At 39.9% G+C, this 24660-nt stretch overlaps 1 protein-coding gene and 1 long non-coding RNA gene across 2 annotated transcripts in view; one reads left to right on the plus strand and one right to left on the minus strand.

Annotated features, from left to right (window-relative positions):
* LOC145355847 (uncharacterized) overlaps positions 1–1305 on the minus strand; it is a 17944-nt gene extending 16639 nt beyond the window's left edge. Inside the window, exon 1 of the long non-coding RNA XR_013889048.1 lies at positions 1150–1305. This is a non-coding gene — a long non-coding RNA (uncharacterized LOC145355847). The remainder of the gene's footprint in view (positions 1–1149) is intronic.
* LOC145355846 (serine/threonine-protein phosphatase PP1-gamma catalytic subunit A) overlaps positions 675–24660 on the plus strand; it is a 27489-nt gene continuing 3503 nt past the window's right edge. The window contains exons 1-6 of the mRNA XM_080208273.1: positions 675–881; positions 20255–20386; positions 20904–21134; positions 22385–22489; positions 22709–22932; positions 24121–24255. Of these exons, the coding sequence (XP_080064399.1) occupies positions 827–881; positions 20255–20386; positions 20904–21134; positions 22385–22489; positions 22709–22932; positions 24121–24255 (882 nt within the window). The 5' untranslated portion in view covers positions 675–826. The remainder of the gene's footprint in view (positions 882–20254; positions 20387–20903; positions 21135–22384; positions 22490–22708; positions 22933–24120; positions 24256–24660) is intronic.

The raw sequence follows: 24660 nt of genomic DNA on the forward strand, positions 1-24660 counted from the left end.
CAGATGCAGCAGTAACTTTTTCAATTGGATTGTAGGGGAAAACCTTGAAACGCGATGAGGAAAGAGGGAGGGACATGCACAATTGGAAGCTCTCAAAGAACCAGTAACAAGCATGACGGGACAAATCACCTTTTGTTTTGGGGAGCCCATATAGGACAAGATTTTAACTCGCTCAAAACCCATTCGCTCACACAAAGAGATAAAATTGAGTCCATAGGATTCTGTGATATACATTGGATTTACAGGGGCGTTTATGCTGCATGTAAGGACTGGAGTGATATAGCATGTAATTAACAATGTGCTTGTGTTCCCTGATGCCTGATTATTTGGACAGCACTCAGCAAAGAGTTTAGTTGTTTGGGTCAGGGTACATTTCCTATCGGAGTGTGCTTGTTAGTTCCTTGAGGGGCTCAGAAGCGCCTAGTCCTTTAATACAATTTTGCCTGGGCTAAGAGATCGGAAAAAATGTTAACTTTGTGCCATTTTTAATCCGATATAACGTGCAGTACATCATATTAAGCGGCAGCGACTCTTTGCATTGCAGGCTGCCGATGCGAAACGATGGCCAAGACAAAGAGGGACTTGGTTGAACGGAGCACGTGCAGTGCGCATGTGTATTAAAAGACAGAGGGGAAGTAAGGCGCCAGAATCGGATAAATAGTTTCGGGCCCGGCGCTGGTGTCCTTCCGCCAGGCGGTGACGCCATTTTTTTGAGTGGATTTTTTTTCAAAAAAAGAGAGAGAAAGCTCGGGAGAAGAGCGGAGAGAGAGGGAAGGAGCGGCTAGAGAGAGAGAGGCAGTCATCTCCACACTCACTGCCCGCAACCATGGCGGATATAGACAAGCTCAATATAGATAGCATCATTCAGAGGTTGTTGGAAGGTGAGTTTTCGGGAGGCGACCGTTAGCGCGGGCTTCGGTTCTCCACATCCCCAACAGCGCTGATTTGAGTTTCCCGTTGGTCACCGCTCTCCTTGCCCCGCCACCGAAAAATATAGCCCACCCTCCAAATTGCCGATTATCGATCGATCGACCGACCGACCATCCCCTCCCCGAACTGAGTGACTTCTCCCCACTGTGCGCACGCCGTGTTCTTGGCCCGGCCCACACCCTGAAGCCGGGCACCGGCATTAATCACACTGCCTCCTACCTGCTCCCCTCCCAGGGTCCCACCCAGTGCCTTGTAAAGCAGCCGCTGTCCGATCATATTGGCGCCTCCCGAGCCCTGCGGCGGGATCTTGGCCCCGGGACGCACTGCCTATCGAAAGGAGCAGGATCCATTTTGATGTGCCTTTTTATTTGGAGAGGGGTGTTTGGTCGGATCTGCTGCGGAAATGGCGGAACGGTGACGGTAGTGGTCGAAGGAAAGACCCCCGTCTCTCCCCCCATCCCCCTCTCTGTTCTTACTCCCCCATCTCTCCTTAGGTCTCCTCTCATCACCCCCCCCCAAAAAAAAAACTCTCCCCTCTCATCACCTCCCCCCCACCACCACCAAACTCTCCCTCGTCCTCTCTTTTTGCTTATCCCATCTCTCCCTCTCTATTCTGTTCCCCCACCCCGGCACCAGAAGTGAATCTTCTGAGTGTTAACATTTTGGTGCATAAATGTGGAAACGGGTTCCCATCTTTATGCCCACAGTGGGGTCCTCTTTTGTGGGGTGAGGGGCATTTTGTTTTTGGGAGTGAGAATTATACTACGGTATGTGAATGAACACATTCGTTCACGTGTGATGAGCGATGGAGACCCGGGCTTCACGCGCATATGTACGAAGGCAATAATTGCATTTCTCTTCATCCCAATCCCACGAATTGGGAGCTAATAATTAATCTTGCACTTCAGATAAAGTTATTCAAGTTAAGATCACTAGTTGGCATCCGACAGGATAAGTACTTATTATTCTTAGCCATGTGGTATTTCTTTTCTGTTCCTGTTAAACGAAATTGGTGTTGTGCAGTTAGAAGTATACAGTGATTAGCACTGCTGCCTCAGCGCCAAGGACCTAACTTTGATTCCCGGCTTGGGTCACTGTGTGGAATCTGCACGTTCTCCCTGTGTCTGTGGGTTTCCTCCGGGTGTTCCGGTTTCCTCCCACAGTCGGAAAGATGTTGGTTAGGTGCATTGTCCATGCTAAATTCTCCCTTTATTGTGCCTGAACGGCTGCTGGAGTGTGGCAGTTAGGGGATTTTCATGATAACTTCACTGCAATGTTAATGTAAGCCTACTGGTGACACTAATAAACTTAAGATGATTCTGCTGTGCCTGAAGACACATTTGGCCCTACATTTTTAATTTTTGTTGGGGGTCACTCAATGACTCCTTTTCCCTCTGATTAAAGGTTCAGAATTGTCTGCATCTTAAAATCGAATGGTATTCCTACTTAGATCTCTTTATTTGAGGAAATCTGTTTGTGACGTTATCAAGGTACATCCTTTCAAAAAAAATGAGCCAGTGTTAAAGATGCCATGATGTTTCCTGGAGAGTATTTATCCCTCAACCAGCAGGTTATCTTGTCACTTATTACAACTGGAATCTAGCAATGTGCAAATTAGTTGTCATGGTTCCTGCATGACAAGGGACTGTACTTAGAAATTTGCTTAGAGGTTAGAATGTACGTTGGGATGTTCTGAGATTGTGAAAGGTGTTTTACACTTGAGTTTTAATTAAATGATAAAGGTGAATTCTGATTGCATGATTAATATTCCCTCAATCTGCCCTCCCCCTCTCTTTTCTCTCTTTCTCCCCCTCCCCCCTTCAGTTAAACATGTAAAGCAGATAATGGGTGTTTTGGACAGGATGACTTCTAATATACTTTGCACTTGAGTTTTCCTCTTGTAAAATCAGCTTAAGCCATGTGATGTCCAATTTTATGTAATTCTGCTGTTAACTTTAATTGCAAGTTCTAAATCTGACAGATTGTGAAGTTGAAATTCTCATATCTGTTTTAATTGCAATCATTGTGGATCTTTTTAATTTTGCCCCATTTATAGAGCTGGACAGTTCCAGTAAATGTTTTTCTTAATGTGTTTATGTTTGTGTGCACAAATTGTGACATCTTGTACTTGAAAAGGGGCAGAAATTTGGATAAAGTTCTGCCTATTCACCTAGACCTAACAGTGCTTTTTGGGTGCTTGGATTGCTGATGAATATCCATGAATTTTGTGCCATTTTTCCCTGTTTGCTTTCAGTTTGAACTACTGTTCAGAATTGAGACTCTTTGGATGCCAAATTGAAATAGAACCATGATTACGTGTCAGAATATACAATATTTAGACTGCAGATTAATTGAAGTTCTATGCAAGTTTCGTGTTACTTGTTTTTGTACTCTGCTCTTGTTGCATTAGCATTTCCCCACAAATATGTGGAATGGGTGAGGAACTTAAGGCTGTTGTCCTTGGTCGAGTAATGCCTCCACCCATTTTTGTGCTATTTAAATGGATCCTAAAAACTTCAAGATGGTTTGCAAAACAGTGTTTTGTTTTAGCAAAACTGGGTTACAATTTTGGATTGGAATATTACATTTCAAGGCAAAAATTTTATTCTGGCTCTCCAAGAAAGCATTCACATTTATTCTGTACTTAAAACTCAGCAACTTTTGAGAGCTGGCTAATTCTGCAGTATCACTGAAGTTTCAGTTGCGAGCCCATGGCTAACGCATGAAAAGAGGGTGAATGAAGTGCATAAAATTACCAATAATATCCCTTAAATTTGATGGTGTTCCTTTTTGAAGGGCTCTTTTTGGCCTTTTTCATTAGTCAAAATAATCTGAATCTAGTTGTGTTCTGCCCCCTGCTCCCTTTTAACACTAATAAATTACTTGAAATTATGGCAACAATGATCTTTTTTCCAATGCCATCTATTAATTTCTGGCCAAGGTTACAAAATTTCAACCAGGAAGACTAAATTATATTTTTACTGTTAAACTGAGCAAACTACAGGGGGGTTTTATGTATGTCCTGATTACTTTGGCAATCTTGCAGATTGAAAGACCGTTGACTACAGTACAAAATTTTTGTGGTCGCAGTCTAATCGTGTGCACCTCCCGAGCAATGTTGCCTTGCTGTTTCTGCAGCTGTCACTTATTAACCTTATCTCTTCAGGATAGATTGGTTCAGCTTTCTTGTGATACTGATGGGATATGGAGTACAATTTTAAAATGTTATTTTAGTTCTCCAACTCAGTCACAAGACAATTTGTCTGTATCTCGTCCACCTCTGGAGATGCTGTGAGTCTGCAGATGTTTTGGTCTTTTATCTATTGATGATATGGTGGGGGAGGCAGTGGCATAGTGGTACTGTCATTGGATTAATAATCCAGAAACCCAGGGTCATGCTCTGAACCCAGGTTCAAATCCTACCGTGGTAGATGGTGAAATTTGAATTCATTAACAATCTGGAATTAAAAGCCTAATGATTGAATATAAAAGTAGGGAGGTCTTGCTGCGGCTGTATAGGGCATTGGTGAGGCCGCAGCTGGAGTACTGTGTGCAGTTTTGGGCGCCGTACTTACGCAAGGATATTTTGGCCTTGGAGGGAGTGCAGAGGAGGTTTACTAGGCTGATGCTGGAGTTGAGGGGGTTGAGCTATGAGGAGAGGCTGAATAAATTAGGCTTGTACTCGTTAGAGTTTAGAAGAATGAGGGGAGATCTCATTGAGACGTATAAGATGATGAATGGGATGGATAGGATAGAGGTGGAGAGACTCTTCCCGCTCAGAAAGGATAGTAGGACTAGGGGGCACAGCCTCAAGATAATGGGGGGGGGGGGGGCGGTTTAGAACAGAGTTGAGGAGGAACTTCTTCACTCAAAGGGTGGTGAATCTCTGGAATTCTCTGCCCATTGAAGTGGTGGAGGCTACCTCGCTAAATATTTTTAAGACGTGGGTTGATGGGTTTTTGATGAGAGGGGATTAAGGGTTATGGGGAGAGGGCGGGAATGTGGAACTGAGCCACAACAGATCAGCCATGATCTTATTGAATGGCGGGGCAGGCTCGAAGGGCTAGTTGGCCTACTCCTGCTCCTATTTCTTATGTTTTTATGACCATGATGCCAAATAGCTTGTCACACCAAATCCTAAAATCTATCATGTATTGTAAAAATCTATCTGGCTCACTAATGTCCTTTTGAGGCAGAAAATCTGCCACCCTCACCTGGCTTGACCTACATGTAACACTGCAGCAATGTGGATGAGTCTTAATCGTCCTCAGCTGCTCAGTTCAGGGCAATTGGGGGGGGGGGGTTAATAAATGCTGGCCCAGTAAGTGCCCACATCCGTAGAACCATAAAACATTACAGCACTGAAACGGGCCTTTTGGCCCTTGGCTGTGCTGAACCATTTTTCTGTCTTGTCCCACTGACCTGCACCTGGATCATATCCCACCACACCCCTCTCATCCATGTATCTGTCCAAGTTTTTCTTTAAATGTTAAACGTGAGCCCGCTTTAACTGGCCACATTCCCACTACTCTGTGAAGAAGCCGCCCCCCCCCAATAATTTAAATTAATCCCATGAATTAATTTTTAAACTCTATTTATCTCTGTATGAAATTGGGATGACCAAGAGGGATACTTCGAAAAGGGTGAGTTTTATTAAACTGGTGGTTGTAAGAGCAGGATTTGACTGTTGTGAGGGAGGGGTGAATTAATTCACAAAATTTAAAACTGAAGTTGGATTCGATCCTGAGTGCACTGCCTGAGCATATTTAGGGCTTTCAAACAAAATTAGGTAAGCATCTGAAGAGGGAAATGTTTCAGAGCAAGAAATGTTGGCGTGGTCACTCTAGCAGAGAACCATTATGGACACAACAGACTGAATATTCTCCATTTCGGTGAAACTAAACCAGCAGTTTGATGCAGATATCAGGCTAATGCGCTATTCTACAGCACCTTCTAGCATCTGACCTGTGGAATTTATTAATGAACAGTGTAACTAACCACCTTATGGAGTGGACTCAGTGGGCCAAATGGCCTAATTCTGCTCTTAAATCTTGTGATACTTCATCAAGGTGACTTCTTTCATGCCTGAAAGTTCTCCTCCAAATCTCACCATTGTAGCTTGGAAATATGTTGCTGTTCTTTACTGTTGCTGGGCCAAAATCCTGGAGCTCCCTCCCTAATACCACTGAGCATACCTATACCACAGGGACCAAAGATTCAAGAAGCAAGCACCCCATCATTTGCTCAAGGGCAATTAGCAGTGAGCATTAAATGCTTGTGTTGCCAATGATGCCTACATCCCATGAATCAGTAGAAAGTGAGCTTGCATGACAAGTGCTTATTGATATCCTTACTACAAGTTGGATCCTATCATAATCAAACATACATTTTAATAAAGTGCTGTGGAGAAGTAATCTATTTCATTTTTTTCCTAATTTTCTCCTTTATCGTGAAATACTGAAACCATTTTAATTAACCTACCCTATTCTGTCTTGCCAAGTATCCCTTGGTGTTTATTACAGCATTGTTCCATTTTATATTAGTTGGTTTGTGCTTCCAGAGTTTGCAATTTAGATATTAAATTCAACATTTTGAATCTATTTGGATCATTCTTGGTGGGTGCGCTTACAATATTAACAGTATTACTTTTATTTTCTGTTCTAATGACTAAATCAAGTGCTGAGTCTTGTTTGTAATCAAATCATTCTGTGCAGGCTAAGGTGATGGTAAAATCAATTTGAGTAGCAATATCAGTTAAAATCTTGCATATTTTCACCAAACAATTGCTAATGGTGGCTGCAGTTGGGGAGTTAGTGGAAATAATTCTGGAAGCATTAATGAATAGCTCCTACCTTTACCACTGAAGGTGAGCATAGGTGATGGTTTTTCTTTCTGTTAATGTTTGTTTGGTTTTGAGATGCATCCATTGTAAGCAATAGTAAGCAACAAAAGTACATACACGGGAAGAAGGAAAAAGGTTAGTTTTTGGTGATGATGTGGATCCTGATCCCAATTTTTTTGCGCAAAGATCTGTTAACATTGGGAGATTGTAGTGGATTGCCTCAGCTGCAGTGGTGCATTTTGTCACATCTTTCTCAGCGAGATGGAAATTCTTAATGTTGAGTTAATGCAGAGGTATACACTCTACTGAATACCCTCCATTTATTAAATATTGCATTGATGTTACAGAGCCAAATGGATTTCAGTAGGATTATATTATAGGCTTACCTACCAAGTGGAAATTGATAAAACTAGAATCTGTCAATTCTGGTGGTAATTTTTATTCTTTCTTGGGACATTGATGTCAATGATTAGGCCAGCATTTTCATTGCCCATCCCTAAATGTCCATGATGTAGGTATACCCACGATGCTGTTAGGCAGGCAAGTCCAAGATTTTTAAGATTGTAAGAACTAGAAACAAGAGGAGATCATTTAGCCCCCTCGAGCCTGCTCAGCTATTCAGTAAGATCATGGCTGATATTTTCGTGGACTCTGCTCCAGTTACCTGCCCACTCACAATGACCCTTAATTCTTTTACTGATCTAAAATCTATTTATCTTGTCTTTAAAGACATTCAATGAGATAGCCTCAACTGCTTCACTGGGCAGGGAATTCCACAGATTCACAGCCCTTTAGGTGAAGAAGTTCCTCATCTAAATAATTCCTAAATCTGTTCCCCCTTACTTTGAGGCTCTGCCTCCTAGTTCTAGTTTCACCCACCAGTGAGAACATAACATAAGAAATAGGAGCAGGAGTAGGCCATCTGGCCCTTTGAGCCTGCCCCACCATTCAGTAAAATCATTGCTGATCTGAAGTGGATCAGTTCCACTTTCCCACTTACTCCCCATAACCCTTAATTCCCTTGTCTATCAAAAACCTATCTACCCGTGACTTAAATATATTTAGCGAGGTAGCCTCCACCACTTCAATGGGCAGAGAATTCCAGAGATTCACCACCCTTTGAGTGAAGAAGTTCCTCCTCAATGCCGATTGAAACTGTCCCCCCCCTCAGTGGAAACAACCTCCCAGCTTTCATCTTATCTATTCCCTTTTATGTTTCTATATGATGCCCCCTCATTCTTCTAAGTTCTAATGAGTATAGTCCCAGTCTCTCCTCAAAGCCAACCCCCTCAACTCCAGAACAACCTAGTGAATTTTCTCTGCACCCCCTCCAGTGCCAGTATATCATTTCTCAAGTCGACCAAAACTGTAGTCCAGGTGCGGCCTCGCCAGCACCTTACACAGTTGCAACACAACTTTCCTGTTTTTAAACGCTACCCCTCTAGCAATGAAGGACAAAATTCCATTTGCCTTAATTGCCTGTGCACCTGCAAACCAGCATTTTGCAATTCTTGCACAAGGACACCCCCAAGTTCTTCTGCACAAGAGTGCTTAGGTTTTTTACCATTTTAAATAATAGTCCATTTGCTGTTTTGACATAGTGACAATGAAGGAACAGTGATATTGTTTCAAGTGGTGAGTAGCTTGGAGAGGAACTTACAGGTGGTGGTGCTCCTATGCATCTGTTGCCCATGTCCTCAAGTGGTAGTGGTTACGGGTTTGGAAAGTGTTGATAAAGGAGCCTTGGTGAGTTGCTGCAATGTGTCTTGTAGATACTTTTGCATTGGTGGAGGAAGTGGATGTTTTGAGGTGGTTGGGGTGCCAGTCAAGCAGACTGCTTTGTATTGGATGGTATCAAGCTCCTAATGTTGTTGGAGTTGCACTTATGCAGACAAAAGTGAGTATTCCATTGCAATCCTGACTTGTGCTATATGGATGGTGGACAGCCATTAGAGAGTCAGGAGGTGTGATACACTACAGAATTCCCAACCTCTGACCTGTTCTTGTAGCCACAGTAGTTATGCTGCTGGCCTAGTTCTGCTTTTGGTCAATAGTAATCCCTAGGATGTTGACCTGAAATTGTATTGTCATACACTTGCTGAAGGTAGTGTCAAGGAGAATTTCTTCTAAGGCCACATACTTTAATATTGTGCAATGTGTTTGTGAAGTAATCTTGGTGTGACCCCTCAATTTTTTACCATCTGTGACAAACCTGTAACTGTCAGTATTATATTAACTTTAATATTATATGGCTCAAAATGCTCTCTTGAAAGCTAATATTCCTTTTGAAAGATCAAATAGTTTTTCTTAAAACAAGTGATGTAGAATGAAAATTTACCCACTAACATTCTAGTGGCAGGTGCTGATTAATCTGATCATTTCTATAATTTTCTTTGAAAGTTTCAGCATTTTTTAATATACAAGTAGAGTTGTGTTTGCAGTGTAATTTTAACTCGATTAATTACATTGTCCCTTGAGTGTAAAATAACTACTCAGCTAACCAGTGAACCAATCCACACCGCTATTGTTCAGTTTTTGGGTGGGGTATTTTCATGAGCATTGTAACTCTTGTTGCCTATTGGATGTGTGTCAGGAACAGCTGCACACTGGCATGCACTGAATTGCCTCTGCTACCTTTCTGATCAGGAGACGGCTATGTAATTCTATTCATCTGACCAATAACCATTCATTCCAGTTCCCAGTCTGTGATTGGATTGCAATTTCAGTGAGATTTTTGGCTAAATTCACATTTTAAGTCTTTACATCGTCCAGATAGCTCGATTGGTAGATAATGAACTCTTAATCGCAGCATCATTTCAAGTCTTAAATATTTTAATCAAAATACTTCAGTTAAAATGTCCATAAACTAAATTTCATAATTTCTGCATTGACAGTTGAGAATCTCAATTACTGAAATGTCCTGATATAGCTGCTTCAGATTTAGCAGCTATATTAGATTTGCTGAATCATCGGAAATGTGTTTTACGGAGGGAGCAGTTGCAAAATGATAGATGAGCTAAATAAAAGAACTTACAATTGGTTAAGAACCACACAGACCTAAAATGGGGAACTCAAATTTTGTTAGTTTGTCAAGCCAACTTATTTGTTTGAGTGTATGCAGCTGACTTTTGACAGAGTACGTACAGGAAGTGCTACCCCTAATGTTGCCGCACAAATAAATGCACAAATACAAACCAACCTCATTTGATGCTGCCACAAATGCCATTTCCAGAACAGAATTTGACATAGAAACACAAAGGTGGTAAATCTGCAGTTGCTAACGTTGATATGTTCACCAGCAATATTGGTATCCAAAATTTGCAGCTTTTTGATCAGAGGGCACTGGAGTCATTCAGTGCTCCTACTGATTCCCCAGATGAAATAAGTCACCAGACTAACAAGTCTGACACCATCCTAATGTGTTGCTCAGCTGTTCACCTCTTTACCACCAGATTTGAGGGCTAAGATCAAAATAATTGTCCAGGATGCTGTATTGGTTAGTATATTTTAGTGATGTAAAGTGGGTAACATGGTGCAATGACATAGAGATTGTACTGTGCAGTAGGTTGCATTCATAATCTTACACAGGTGGAATTGTTATTAAGATGGAAACCTGCTAAATAGAAACCAAAGTGCTTCTTTGCAGGCTACTTTAGGCTGACATAAACTATTGGCCTGGGAGTGGGTGAAATGATGCATAATTTAACATATCTAAGAGCAAGAATTCAAATATGAAATTAGTTGGATTCAAACCTGCAACAAAATTAAGTTAACATTAAACCATAAAGTAGGAATGAGCCATTTAGTCCTTTGAGACTGCTCTGTAGTTCATTACGATTATGGCTGGTCACCTAACTTGGTAACCTGCGTTTTTCTGCGCTCCCCCGTGCACCAAGAACCAAATCTAACTACTTAAACATAAGTTCAATTTTGCTAGTTACATCCTTGGGAAAATTTCAAGAGATTTATCGAGCATGATTTCTCTTTCATAAATCCATATTGATTCTGTGACAAAAACAAAATGCTGGAAAATCTCAGCAGACCTGACAGCATCAGAGGAGAGAGCATAGAGCCAATGTTTCGAGTCAGAATGACCCATCATCAGAGCTCTGACTTCTGACTCCTTGCAAATGCTATCAGACCTGCCAAGATTTAACATTTTCTGTTTTTATTTCAGATTTCAGCATCTGTAATATTTTGCCTGACTGTGCTCCTGCCACCGTTTTCCATGTCCTCTGCTATTAAACCTTTTACAATGAACACTAGTATTTCCCCCACTACTGATCTCAGGCTGACTAGTCTATAATTCCCTGTTTTCTCTCTATCTCCCCTTTTAAACAATGGGTTTGTTATCTACCCAACAGTAGGGACTATTTCAGTGTCGACAGAATATTGGAAGATGACCACCAATGCATTCACTATTTCTAGAATCACTTCCTGAGCTACTCTGCGATATAAATTATCAGGCCCTAGGGATTTGTCAATCTTCAATTCCATCAATTTCCTCAACACAATTTCCTTGCTAATGTTGATTTCCTTCAGTTCCTCTCATCAAACCCTGTGTTTCCCAGCATTTCTGGTAAGTTATTTGTGTCTTCCTTTGTGAGGTATGTATGTATTTAGTTCAGTGGTTCTGGTGTGCCATGACAGCTCCCCAAATGTGCTGCAATAAAAGATTGTGATTCAAAATTCATGTCATTAAACTTTGCCTTCAGCTTGGTTGATATCTCCAAGACCAGACAGATTTTGAGCCTCCCATGTGCAGGCTGGGAAAGAGTCGCATACATGGTTTATATTTTTATGTTGGCCAGACCCGTGCGCATGACTAATGGGACTTGTAGCTAAAAACAAAGGTCTCATGCACCTGCACAAAAACTCTGGGAGAAGTGAAAAATGGAGAGATTTTTTAAAAACGGGTGAGGACAGAGAAGCTAAAAGGAAGTTTCCAGTAAGGGGAGAAAACTGGGAAAGTAGGAAGTGTGCCACAAAAGGTTTTTTACAGCATGGGGGCGTGCCAAGACGTATAAGCTTGGGAACCACTGATTTAATTGGTCAGCAATTTCTTCGCTCGTTTCTGATGCAGGGACCTACGTTTGTTGTCACCAATACTTTTGTCTTCATGTAATAAAATCTGACTGTAAAAGTTTTTATGTTCCCATCAAATTTACAGTCATACTGTTTTCCTCTGCTTAATCAATCCCCTTTGACCTACTTTGAATACTAAACTGCACCCAACCAAGTCTAGTGGGTTTTTTCTGGCCAATTTGTATGCCTCTTTCTTGGATCTAACATCTCTAATTTCCCTTAAGTCATGGTTTGGTCATCTTTCCCATTTTATTGTTGCACCAGAATGAACAATAGTTGCAGTTCACCCAAGCCGTCTTTAAATGTTTGTTGCCTACCCACTGTCCTCCCTTTAATTAACGTTGGCAATTCATCATGGCCAACTTGCATTTCATACCATCATAGTTTCCTTTATTTAGATTCAGGACCCTAGTCTCAGTACCAACTATATCACTCTTCCATCTTGATGAAGAATTCTGCCAGTTTATGGTTGTTATCCCAGGGGGTGTTGCATAACTAGATTGGCAATTATTCCTTTCTTATTACACAAAATCCTGTGTGACCTGTTCTCTAGCTGGTTCCTCACATATTGGTCTAGAAAACACTTCAGGAATTCCTCCTCCTACAATATTATTTTGATTTGCCCAACCTGTATGCAGATTAAGGTCACCCATAATTAAGGTTGTTCCTTTATTACATGTTTCTAATTTCCTGTTTGATGCCATCCCCAACATTGCTACAGTTTGGAGTCAACATAAATCGATAAATAAATAATAAATAAATAAATTGATGTTTTTGCCCCTTGGTATTTCTCTGCAGTATCTACACAGATTCCACACCATCTGAGCTTAATATTCTTCCTTACTATTTCTTCTTTAACCAGTAATGCAACTCACCACCTTCTCCGTTTTGTCTTTCCTGCCTAAATACTGAATAATGCTGGATGTTCAGTTCCCACCCTAATCATTCTTTGCAGCCATATTTCTGTAATTTTGACTATCATACCTGTTTACATCTATTTGCAGACTAATTCATCACTGTGAATGCTTCATGTTAATGACACAAGCCTTGAGGCTTGTCCTTAACGTTACTTGTCCTGTTCCCATTTTTCTCTGGCTGTTAATTTCTCTGTCCATTTTTTAAATTCCCTTTCTATCTTTTTTGTTCTTATCCTTGTTTTCCCCCTCCTTTGGCTTCTTGCTTAGGTTCTCACTCGCCCTGTCATTTTGGTTTAAATCCTTCCCAACTCTCTTCAGTTTGTACTGGTCTCACCTCCCCCAGAACCAGTCCCAGTGTCCCAGGAGTCATTGTCCTCGCACCATCTCTTGAGCTTTCTGTTCATCTGATGTAAGAACATAAGAACATAAGAAATAGGAGCAGGAGTAGGCCATCTAGCCCTTCGAGCCTGCCCCGCCATTCAATAAGATCATGGCTGATCTGTCGTGGCTCAGTTCCACTTTCCCGCCCTCTCCCCATAACCCTTAATCCCTTCTCTTATCAAAAACCCATCAACCCGCTTCTTAAAAATATTTAGCGAGGCAGCCTCCACCACTTCAACGGGCAGAGAATTCCAGAGATTCACCACCCTTTGAGTGAAGAAGTTCCTCCTCAACTCCGTTCTAAACCGCCTCCCCTTTATCTTGAGGCTGTGCCCCCTAGTCCTACTGTCTTTTTTGAGCGGGAAGAGTCTCTCCACCTCTATCCTATCCATCCCATTCATCATCTTATACGTCTCAATGAGATCTCCCCTCATTCTTCTAAACTCTAACGAGTACAAGCCTAGTTTATTCAGCCTCTCCTCATAGCTCAATCCCTTCAACTCCGGTATCAGCCTAGTAAACCTCCTCTGCACTCCCTCCAGGGCCAAAATATCCTTGCGCAGGTGCGGCGCCCAAAACTGCACACAGTACTCCAGCTGCGGCCTCACCAATGCCCTATACAGCTGCAGCAAGACCTCCCTACTTTTATATTCAATCCCCCTCGCTATGAAGGCCAGCATCCCATTCGCCTTCCTGACCACCTGCTGCACGTGTCCTACTATTTCTGCTCTGATAGTATTCCTTTGGTAGTATATCTTTGGGGTCCTACTTTTCAGCTTCCTAACTCTACATTCAGCTTTTAGGACCTTTTTGCATTAAAGTGTACATTAAACGATCGCTGCTGCTGCCATATTTTGTAACTGCTCCAAAACATCCTTGACTTGAGCACCTGGGAGGCAGCATACCATCCTGGAGTCTCCTTGTGGCTGCAAACACCTATCCATTCTTAACATTGAATCCCCTATAATAATTTCATTCCCAAACTTTTTAGTTGTCCATGCAGCAGCTAACTTTGCAATGAATTTGGCTGGAGAGGCTGTTTCCCAACAGTTTCCAAAGTGGTGTATCTATTCTGTTCTGATCTGCCTGGTGATCACCCATTCCCTTCTTGCCTGTGGTGTGACCATCTCTCTTTGTGCTTTCCACGATACTCCACTATTGAATGCTTTGATGTTCCCAGCCGCTGCTCCAGCTCCAAAACCTGGATTTCTAGAAGCTGCAGCTGGAGGCACTTCTTGCATACGTGCTGGCCACAAGCACTAGAAATATTCCCAGCTTCCAACATAGAGCAAGAGTGCATCACTCCTTTGAGCTCTCCTGACATGACTTCGTAGAATTCCTACAATGCAGGAGGAGGCCATTTGACCCATTGAATCTGCACCAACTGGAATCCCACCCATGCCCTATCCTGTATGGGAGGAAACGCATGCAGACATGGGGAGAATGTGCAAACTCCAAACAGTGACCCAAGGCTGGAATTGTGAGGGGGATGTTTGCCACTGTGCCACCTCCACTTGTCCCTTTAAATTTTGTAATATAATTAAAATCACACAATAGCAAATTATTGTAGGGCCCTTTTTCTCTGTCCTTGTTACTGCAGAATATGGCCCTTACAAACTATAAGCCCCAAAATAAAGATTGTATAAACTATAAAAGTAATACTTACCTGATTGGAGCTCCTGATTAGGCGAGTACAAACTCCAAGCTAGCACTCCACCTTCTCCCTGCATTCTCATGCTGTTTTCAGTCTCCTTCTGCTCCAGCTCTAGATGCAAGATGAGACACCACTGGAGGATGCATCATAGAAAGCATCCTTTCCAGATGTATCACAGCTTGGTATGGTTCCTGCTCTGACCATGACCATAAGAAATTTCAAAGGGTTGTGAATGTAGACCAGTCCATCAGGCAAACCAGCCTCCAATCCATTGACTCCATTTACATTTCCCACTGCCTTGGGAAAGCAGCCAGCATAATCAAGGACCCAATGCACTCAAGACATATTCTCTTCTGTCAGAAAAAAGATACAGAAGTCTGAGATCATATACCAACTGACTTAACAACAGCTTCTTCCCTGCTGCCATCAGACTTTTGAATGGATCTTTTGCTGCATCTAGTTATGACTGTAACACTACATTCTGCACCCTCCTTTTTCTTTTCCCCAGTGTATGCTTTGTATGGCATGCAGGAAACAATATTTTTCCCTGTATACCAAAATATGACTATAATCAAGTCAAAATTTTGGACAATCATCTTGCTCTTTTAACTAACAGCAGAACATTTTATCTGAATGAATAGGAACAAATAGCCTTTGCCAGATGCACTGCTGTGTCTTCTATCTTAAAATATTAACCGTTTTATAAAAGTCAGTGCTCGCACAGAGCCTGCAAGTTAATCTGGCGCGCGTAGGTATGTGTGTGCAATCTGTTAGTGCAGAAGTTGACAGCACTTTTCTGTTGAATGAGTATCCGTGAATGTATGAGAGGTATTTGATACTTGATATGAATGCATTCAGATAACTACAGTCTTATGTTTTGAGACTGTGGTTGTGTCTTGTGTTTTGAAGCCTTGAGCTGTTGCATAGATTCCGCATCTGCTTACAGAGCCAATCACAGATCTTTGGCTTTAACTGAACCAGCTGCAGCAGGTAAAAATTAGTAGAGAATGGTGAATAGGAATTGCAAGCCTTTATTTTAGTTTCTGCATTTCTGATTCCCAGGTAGTAAAGCAAAGCATGTCTTTGAACCATGAGTAATTCAGTGGCCATATAATCTTTTTTCCTCTTTATAAGCAAGTCGCAGCACACAATTGTTCATGAAGGACAGTGGTACAGATGGTGTGCATTTTTCAAGTTTATTAATATCACAGGTGCATATTTTGCATCTGTGAACTTTTCCCAGTGTTGCAATCTCTAACCTTGAGCATAAAATGCATTTTTTTGATCAGCTTGTGACTTGACATCAACTTACCAAAGTAAAAGAGAGACATGCTTATTTAATTCCCCACATGAAAATATCCTATTGGGAGAAAAAAGTGTGAGCTTTAGTATAATCACTATATGTGTGATTTGCATACAATTGAGATATCTATTAAATAACATGCCAGGCAATTTTGATAGAATGCTTTACACAGGCCAAGATCCTAACTATACTCTCTTATTCTTAACACACTAAATCCTGAAAGACTAAAGTTTATGTATAATTAAATAACTGCTAAATGTCCATCTTTTGCTCAAGTTCAGATTGCAATGCAATTTTTTTCATCTGGGCAGTAGAATATTCAAGCACTTTAGTAAATTACTGCTACTTATAGTGCCTCATGACAGATGCATTATATGTAACAAAACCATGAAGATGAGATTCTTTAGTATGATTCTAGTCTAGTATTGGCTGATTTCAGCAATAGAGCTGCTGGAGTATCTACAATTTGGCACAATTTGACTCATTGTGGAAGTTGCTTCCTATTCCTGCTTTGAATCTGGTGACTCCTGTCAGTTCTATACTTTGGATCTTGCTCGCAGAAATAGTTCTTTATGCCATTGGCCTATAAAAAGAAGGTTTTCATGTTTGGTGTTAAATATGCTTACTCCAAATGATCCTACACTACTTAGCATATTTTCAGCTCTTATTCTATTAATAGCCCAAAAATGCAAATGTCTCTATTGAATTTAATCAATGTGGACAATGTTGAAGTTTAGCTTTTACATTTTGCATCTTTTGATTTAATGGAAGAATTAATTTAGGACGCTTTAGTTGAAAGGATTCTTGATAGGTTTTTGTTTCCTTTGGAAGCCTGATTTACTTGAGAAATAGCTGCCTAAACCATAATCAGTGGAAATTGTCCTTGATAGAATCCCTGCAGTGCAGAAGCAGGCCATTTGGCCCATTGAGTCTACACCAACTCATCTTACCAAATGTAACCCCATGTTTTTACTCTGCTAATCCACCTAACCCCCATGTTCTGGGACACTTAAGGGTCAATTTAGCATGGCCAATCAACCTACCACTGCATGTCTTTGGAGGAAACTAGTCCACCCGGAGGAAACCCCCATAGACAGTCACCCGAAGCTGGAATTGAACCCAGATCTCTAGTGCTATGAGGCAGCAGTGTTAACCACTGTGCTGACCAATGATGACCATCATTGTGGTAACTTAAATACATTTCTATTGCATTTGTTTTTTTTTCTAGTTTAACTCTTTAAATCAGATGTTTAAAAAAACTTTTCTGAGAAGGTATTAACACCAGCTATATAAAAACAAGAATGGTGTCAAGCTTCTGGGTGTAGTGATTTTTCTAAAGACCTGATAGATGGAACTATTTCATAAATTACTTTGTGAATCCCTTAGATAAAAAGCTGTCCTTTCCAGAAGCAAATGTGATACATCAGTTGTAGTAAATGTTGATTTTAGTCAACTTAACCAAGCAAAGCATTTTATCCTACTGTTAAAACCATTAACAATCTTTAGTTTTATAGATGCTTATTCTTAAAATCAGTCAGTAGAGGTTCCTTTTTTTTTTGATGGGATCTATTTCAGCCAGTTACTGTTATGTTAAGAGCAGTGTGTGTCATTCAGTCAGTTTGGCATTCATTCCATCATGACAGATCTTTTTACTTCCCGATCCCATTTAATTTTGGTTCAGACTTTTGTATCTTTTTCCTGATGGAAGAAGGTGGAAGAGAGAATGTCCAGGCTGCTTGGGGTCTTCAATTATGCTGGCTACTTTCCAATACAGCAGGATCTGTAGACAGTCAGTGGATTGGAGGCTGGTTTGCATGATGGGTTGGGCTTCGTTCACAACCCTTTGTAGTTTCTTGCAGTCTTGAACAGAGCAGAAGCACCCTGGACATTCTCTCTTCCACCTTCTTCCACCAGGGAAAAGATACAAAAGTCTGAGGTCACGTACCAACTGACTCAAGAACAGCTTCTTCACTGCTGTCATCAGACTTTTGAATGGACCTACCTCAAAGTTGATCTTTCTCTACACCCTAGCTATGGCTGTAATACTACATTCTGCACTCTGTCCTTTCCTTTTGTGTATAATATGCTTTGTCTGTCTGACACACAAGAAACAATACTTTCCACTGTATACTAACACATGCAAGAATAATAAATCAAACTCAGTGTTACATATTTGCTGCCATAACCTAAGATAGAGAATTTAGTTGAGCCGTTGAAGTATTTGACTGGTCATGTCAGATACAAACAAGAGACTAAGAAGAATTGTGCGAGAGATCTCAGGATTACATAATTAGAATTGGAGATGTAAATCTTCTTTACTGACTGATACAACCAGAAAGGACGCTTTATGGTCCATCTGTAAAAGATGGTGAGAATAGTAGCGGACGTGCAAAATTTCCTTAGCCTCCCAAGAAAGTAGAAATGTTGATGGGCTTTCTTAACTATAGTGTCAGTGTGAAGGGACCAGGACAAGTTGGTGATCTGGGCACCTAGGAATTTGAAGCTCTCAGTCATCACCATTGATATTGACAGGGGCATGCTCTCCACTACACTTCCTGAGGTTGATGACTATCTCTTTCATTTTACTGATTATTGTTGCACCAATTCACCAGATTCTGTCTTTCCTGTACTCCATCTCATCATTGTTTGAGATCTGAGTCACTATGATGGTATCATCAAATTGGAGGGGAATTTTGCCACGGCCATAGATGTATAAGGAATATAGTAAGGAGCTGAGGACACCAGTGTTGAGGATAATCATGGAGCAGGTGTTGTTGCCCTATCCTTACTGATTACTTCCTTTCATTTGAATTATCAATCTTACAGCTGCCAGATATTTCTCTGTTTGTCTACTTTGATGAGGAGTTTTCCCAAAATTGTTTTGTCCTGCTGCTCCTTAGATGGAACACCATGAAGATAAATTGTATTGCATTTGGCCAATTCCAGCCAAACCCATTTCTATTTTTCTGCCAACTTCAGAATTTGAATTGTCTCGCGTTCCATTGCAATCCTCATGTACAACAGTGTAGTTGATTGGAACACGTGGATTAACATGCATGATACCCACACTGGTTTTGAGCACCTTTTAGAGCCATGTGGCACAGTGAAATGAAGGACTCTGAATTAATTACAATTGCTATTTAATGGTAATCTTAAAGTAGGGCATGGAAAATAGATGTCTTTTAAAATACATTACTTTTATAAAAGTAATCAACTAAGATGAATGCAAACTAAAATAGGTAAAGAAAACATTTTTAATTCAATCTGGCTGTATTTACACAACCTTTCTTGGTACTATGCATTTATAGTAAGCACTCCATAACGTTACAATATTTTGAGAAGAGACCATGAATAACTAGAGAATATGCAATTTTGATTTTAGCAATTATTTGATACAAAACCTTGTACAGATCTGTTTTGGAACATGAATGACATGGGATTTGTATGAAATCTTCCAGCTGTGATCCAGAGTACTTCTGGCTTGCATTTTCTTTGGGGTTAGTGTAGTCTCAGTTACATAACCGTAGTTAAATATTATTAACAGTACTGAGTTTTTCATCTTTTGAGATGGATGATCCTGTGCAAGATTACTATTACCTATCCTTTTCTGTATAATGTCAGTTTAGCTACGTCTTGCATTACAGCTGTATATGTTTGAGTTGAGAAGCATAAATTTGCACCCTGACAAAAAAGTCATTTTCATCATAATGGGTGTTATTTCTTAGCTGAGCTTAGTGAAGTCTTGATTTGGAGTAATTTAACAGACTTTCTTTCTAAAATAAATAATTTTAGTAGTAAGTGAATTTCAGTGACTCAATTGTAAATTTGTAGTAACATAATAGTTTGCCATTACTGAAATATGTACATGAGATTAATTTTAAATTTTTGGTATGCTCATGTCTGTTCAGGACTGACGCAAACACTTGCATCAGATGTCTGTCTAGACTTTTAAGCAAGAAAAATCGCGTTACTGCTGAAATATTTTGGGCATTGTCAAGGGAGCTGCAGTTACCTGCATGTATGTTTCTAGTAACCTCGTGAAGCTTTATCAGATTGCAAAAGCAGAGATTTTAAAGCTTAAATTCATTCGGAAAATTACCCTACCAACAGTTGATTATTATTCATTTTCTTCATTTATCTAGTACGGGGTTCTAAACCAGGAAAAAACGTACAACTCCAAGAGAATGAAATCAGAGGCCTGTGCCTTAAGTCTCGTGAAATCTTCCTCAGTCAGCCTATTCTGCTGGAACTTGAAGCTCCATTAAAAATATGTGGTAAGTAGCTTCATGATCAGTTGCTTATTTAAATCTCAAGTAAGAACAATTCTATGCTTATCTTAAATGCTTAAATCTCTCAACAGAGAATGCAGTTATGACTTGTTCGTTCACCCATGGATTTGTTGACCTGGTATCACGCCTTTTTATGTTGTTGCAATTTTTAATAGTTCAACTCCATGGTGCACATACAGGAAGGAAATTGTGGGTTTTGTTACAGCTCCTGTTGTACGGAAATGCAAGTCATGTGCTTTTGAGTTCAAAGCTCAAATGGTGAACAGTACTACTGTTAACCATGTGACATTTGGAGCAAATATATATGCACATTTTTATTTTCTCCCCTAATCCCCACACTGGCCAGCTGTTTCTTATTTTTCCTTTTGCACCCTGCCCCTCCACACCTAATGGTTTTTGTCCCAAATGTTAGCTTAATTACTTCAAACTGGCTATTCTGTGTTTCACTTTACTGTCTGGTGTATTTTTAGTAAATTATTCTGACTGACTTTCTTTTCCCCAGGTGATATTCATGGCCAATATTATGATTTACTTCGATTGTTTGAATATGGTGGCTTCCCACCAGAGAGCAACTACCTGTTTCTGGGAGATTATGTGGACAGGGGAAAGCAGTCTTTGGAAACCATCTGTCTGTTATTGGCTTATAAAATTAAGTATCCGGAGAATTTTTTCCTTTTGCGTGGAAACCATGAATGTGCCAGTATAAACAGAATATATGGATTCTATGACGAATGTAAGGAAACATTTTCTAGTTTACTGTTGCGTAAGCATAGCCAAATCTGCATGACATCTTATTTCTTCAATTCTAATGTACTTGAAAACTGAGTATTCCAACAAAATTTTGCTCTTGCATCAAATGTAAGTGTAACTGAAACTATCTCTAGTTTAGCTGCCTGTTGTCTCAGCCAAGCTTATAGTGAACTGAAAGCTCTGAATAGAAAATGAAATGGCAGCCTCATCACCTTTTGTCCTGTAATTACATTAAATTGAGAGATCATTCTATTTATTCACCTTCAGCCCATGCATTTGTTCATTTTTGGGAAGTTTATTATGGCATTTTGTTACTTTGCCGTGGCTTTTTAGGTAATTAAATATGTAAACTTTGAGACTATCCTATAGCAGAAGTTGGCTAAAGATGTCCCATTGACCAGTTTTGATTCTAAAACGATTATGACAATGAATGTTGGGGAGATGAGCAAAACGTCTATAAACAGGTCAAACAGTAGTGCTGAGAGATTTGCCAGAATTTTACCATCCCACCCACCATGGAATCAGAGGGTGAGGGATGGACAATGGAAAAATCTGGGATTTTCTGGTCTCTGAGCAAGGCCATAAAATCCCACCCATTGTACCAACTGTAAACACTGAGTTAATCAGTTTGCTAGTATTTGATTGTAGTGTTGTATTGACTTTGGAATACTTGTGCTTTGTAGCTTGAGCATATTTTTAGAGTTCCAAATTAATGCTAAAAGTGGCAAAATTCAAAATTATGCTTATTCTACTTTCCATTTAAAAAAAAAGTAGATTACTAGTATTTTACTGTATGTTCCTTTGATTTTCTATTTCATATTGTCAATTCCTTTACTCAGGGAAGATGGATGTCAGTTTTACCATGGCTATTGCTAATTACATTCTGCAGTTGCTTTTTTTTAAAGCATTAGGTTGATAAATGCTGGTCTGTTAACTTTATTTTTAAAAATAATGATCAACTGGATGGTATCAGGCTAGTAGCTTCCATACTGATGTAGGTCGCATAATAGTTATTTATTTTTATTTTTGAACTTTGGTCATTTTCAGTCTTTGGTATGACTGTTTTCCTTTCCTTGCCTTCAATCCAATTTTTTTACATTTGATATGCCAATTGCAAATGAAAGAAGCAATTTAAGTATTTAGACTTCTAACTTTTTTTTGGAAGCCAAGTTTATACCTTAGCTTTTTTAACATGTTCGTGTTGATGAGACATTATCTATCACCTTCCCCTAGGTAAAAGGCGGTACAATATTAAATTGTGGAAGACGTTTACAGACTGTTTCAACTGCTTACCTATAGCTGCCATTGTGGATGAAAAGATATTTTGCTGTCACGGAGGTATGTATAACTTCAGCCTGTGGTGTACCTTTAGTGGATGTAGAAACAATTGGGAAGTAGTTTATTTTACTTAGTCCATACTTAGCTTTTTCTTGATTTGCCCAAAGGCCAGAGATTTATATTGTGCATTTGAAATAGTCCAAATAGATGCAGCATAACAGGGTGTGGAGGAAACAAAAAGATGAATATTGAATAACTTCAATTTTTTTTAAAAATCAGGTTTGTCACCCGACCTTCAGTCCATGGAACAAATCAGACGAATCATGCGACCCACTGACGTACCAGACCAAGGACTTCTGTGTGATCTCTTGTGGTCTGATCCTGACAAAGATGTACTGGGGTGGGGTGAGAATGACCGCGGTGTCTCATTCACATTTGGAGCTGAAGTAGTTGCAAAATTCCTTCATAAACATGACCTGGATTTGATCTGTAGAGCCCACCAGGTATGGCATGGAGGTTTTGTTTTTATTTCAGCCTGAATTACTGTTTTTAAGGCTTAAACTTTTTAGACCAAATTTAGTTAATTCATATCACGGGATGATTATCTACTAGGTTTCTACTTCTGTAGTGCAGAGAAGCCACTTAATTTCAGTTAAATCCATAGTTTTCCTATTTAAAATCTTGGCCTATTCTGATTTTAATGCAGATATAGAGCTGCAACAACTCAAGTTATTCAAGATGCATACTAATGTTGAATTTTAGCACCTGGCTTTTTAGATAGCCTGCCTTTTACTTTTACTTTTCTCCAAGGCTCTCTTTTTAAACTTGACTTTTAGTTCACTAGTCAACTAGTTCACTAGTTTTCTCTGTAGCTATTATAATGTTCTGTGACGATTGTTACATCTTAAATTTACATTTGTTGCTCAGGCATAAAACCTTTTTCAATTCATTGGATGGGTAGGTGGACAAATTGACAATTTCATGTTCAATGTAGTGGGGAAATGCATCATCCAAGATTTTTTCCTTTTGTATTTCAAAATAGTAAAAATTGTTCCTATTCACTGTAATTTGAATCACAGGCTCCTGAAGAGTCAAATTAATGCAGTGTCTTGCAAACTGTACATTTATCATCCTGATTGTATGCAAAATGTAGTTATCTTGGTTTAATAGACAAGGGTTGGGGCTTGGAGTGACATGTGCTTTGAACGTACTTGTGATTGTCCCTTAAAAGGACAACACAGCAGGGAATGGGTCACATGGCCACAGTAGTGTATTCAACAAAAGTTTGGTCCACTTTAAATAACCTAAAATTTAGAACTGTTCAACATGGGAGTAAAAAGGAATATGCAAGGTGTGCAACTAAATTGTTGTACTGTGCTTTGATCAAACGCTGTGCTACTGACTGAATTTTGTCTTTGTATTTACATAGTTGGCCATCTTTTATTGGATCAGATGGAATGGGCAGTTTAATCCTGCTGTTAATGTTTTTAAATATAGCCCCTTGTATACTGGCAACTTTTTCATTCAAATTAAGTAGTTGTATTAAAATGGCAAGACTTTATAGTGCAATTTAAATTATCCAGTAATTTGAATTGATTTTTTAATAACTGTAATAATTGCTCTTGTGAAGTACGTTTGCAGGGTTGTGTTGCAGTGATTTCTATATTCACTCATTTCCATTTCTGAAACAGGTTGTAGAAGATGGGTATGAGTTCTTTGCCAAGAGGCAGTTGGTGACTTTGTTCTCCGCACCCAATTATTGTGGAGAATTTGATAATGCTGGTGCCATGATGAGTGTAGATGAAACCTTGATGTGTTCTTTTCAGGTAAGATGAATTTTCAAATTTGTTACAAGAAAATTTTTGTTTTTTATGCAGCAACTCCAAAAGTAAAGCAGATGCTATGGTTCAATCCCATCATTTTGGGCATAATATTGTGAAGTTTTTGGCAAACACAAGACATCTTCATGGGAGAAGGCAAAGAGAAAAATATTAATGATGAGCAGCCTGCTGAGGATGCTCCAGTAGGAGTGAAGAACCCCTCTCAAAAATGCATGTTGCACACAACATATTTGAAAATGATGACTTTTTTTAGCTAGCTACTGGAAGCTCCTAGTAGAGGTAATTCCTCATACTGCAGAAATGGATGGAGCTTTTCAACGTGGAACATAACTACTGTTTATGGCTGGAGGATTCCACCACCAACACCACTGCCACACCCCCCCCCCACCC

Source organism: Carcharhinus amblyrhynchos, chromosome 20, assembly GCF_965287045.1.
Source record: "Carcharhinus amblyrhynchos chromosome 20, sCarAmb.v2.hapA, whole genome shotgun sequence".
In the NCBI taxonomy this organism is placed as follows: Eukaryota; Metazoa; Chordata; class Chondrichthyes; order Carcharhiniformes; family Carcharhinidae; genus Carcharhinus; species Carcharhinus amblyrhynchos.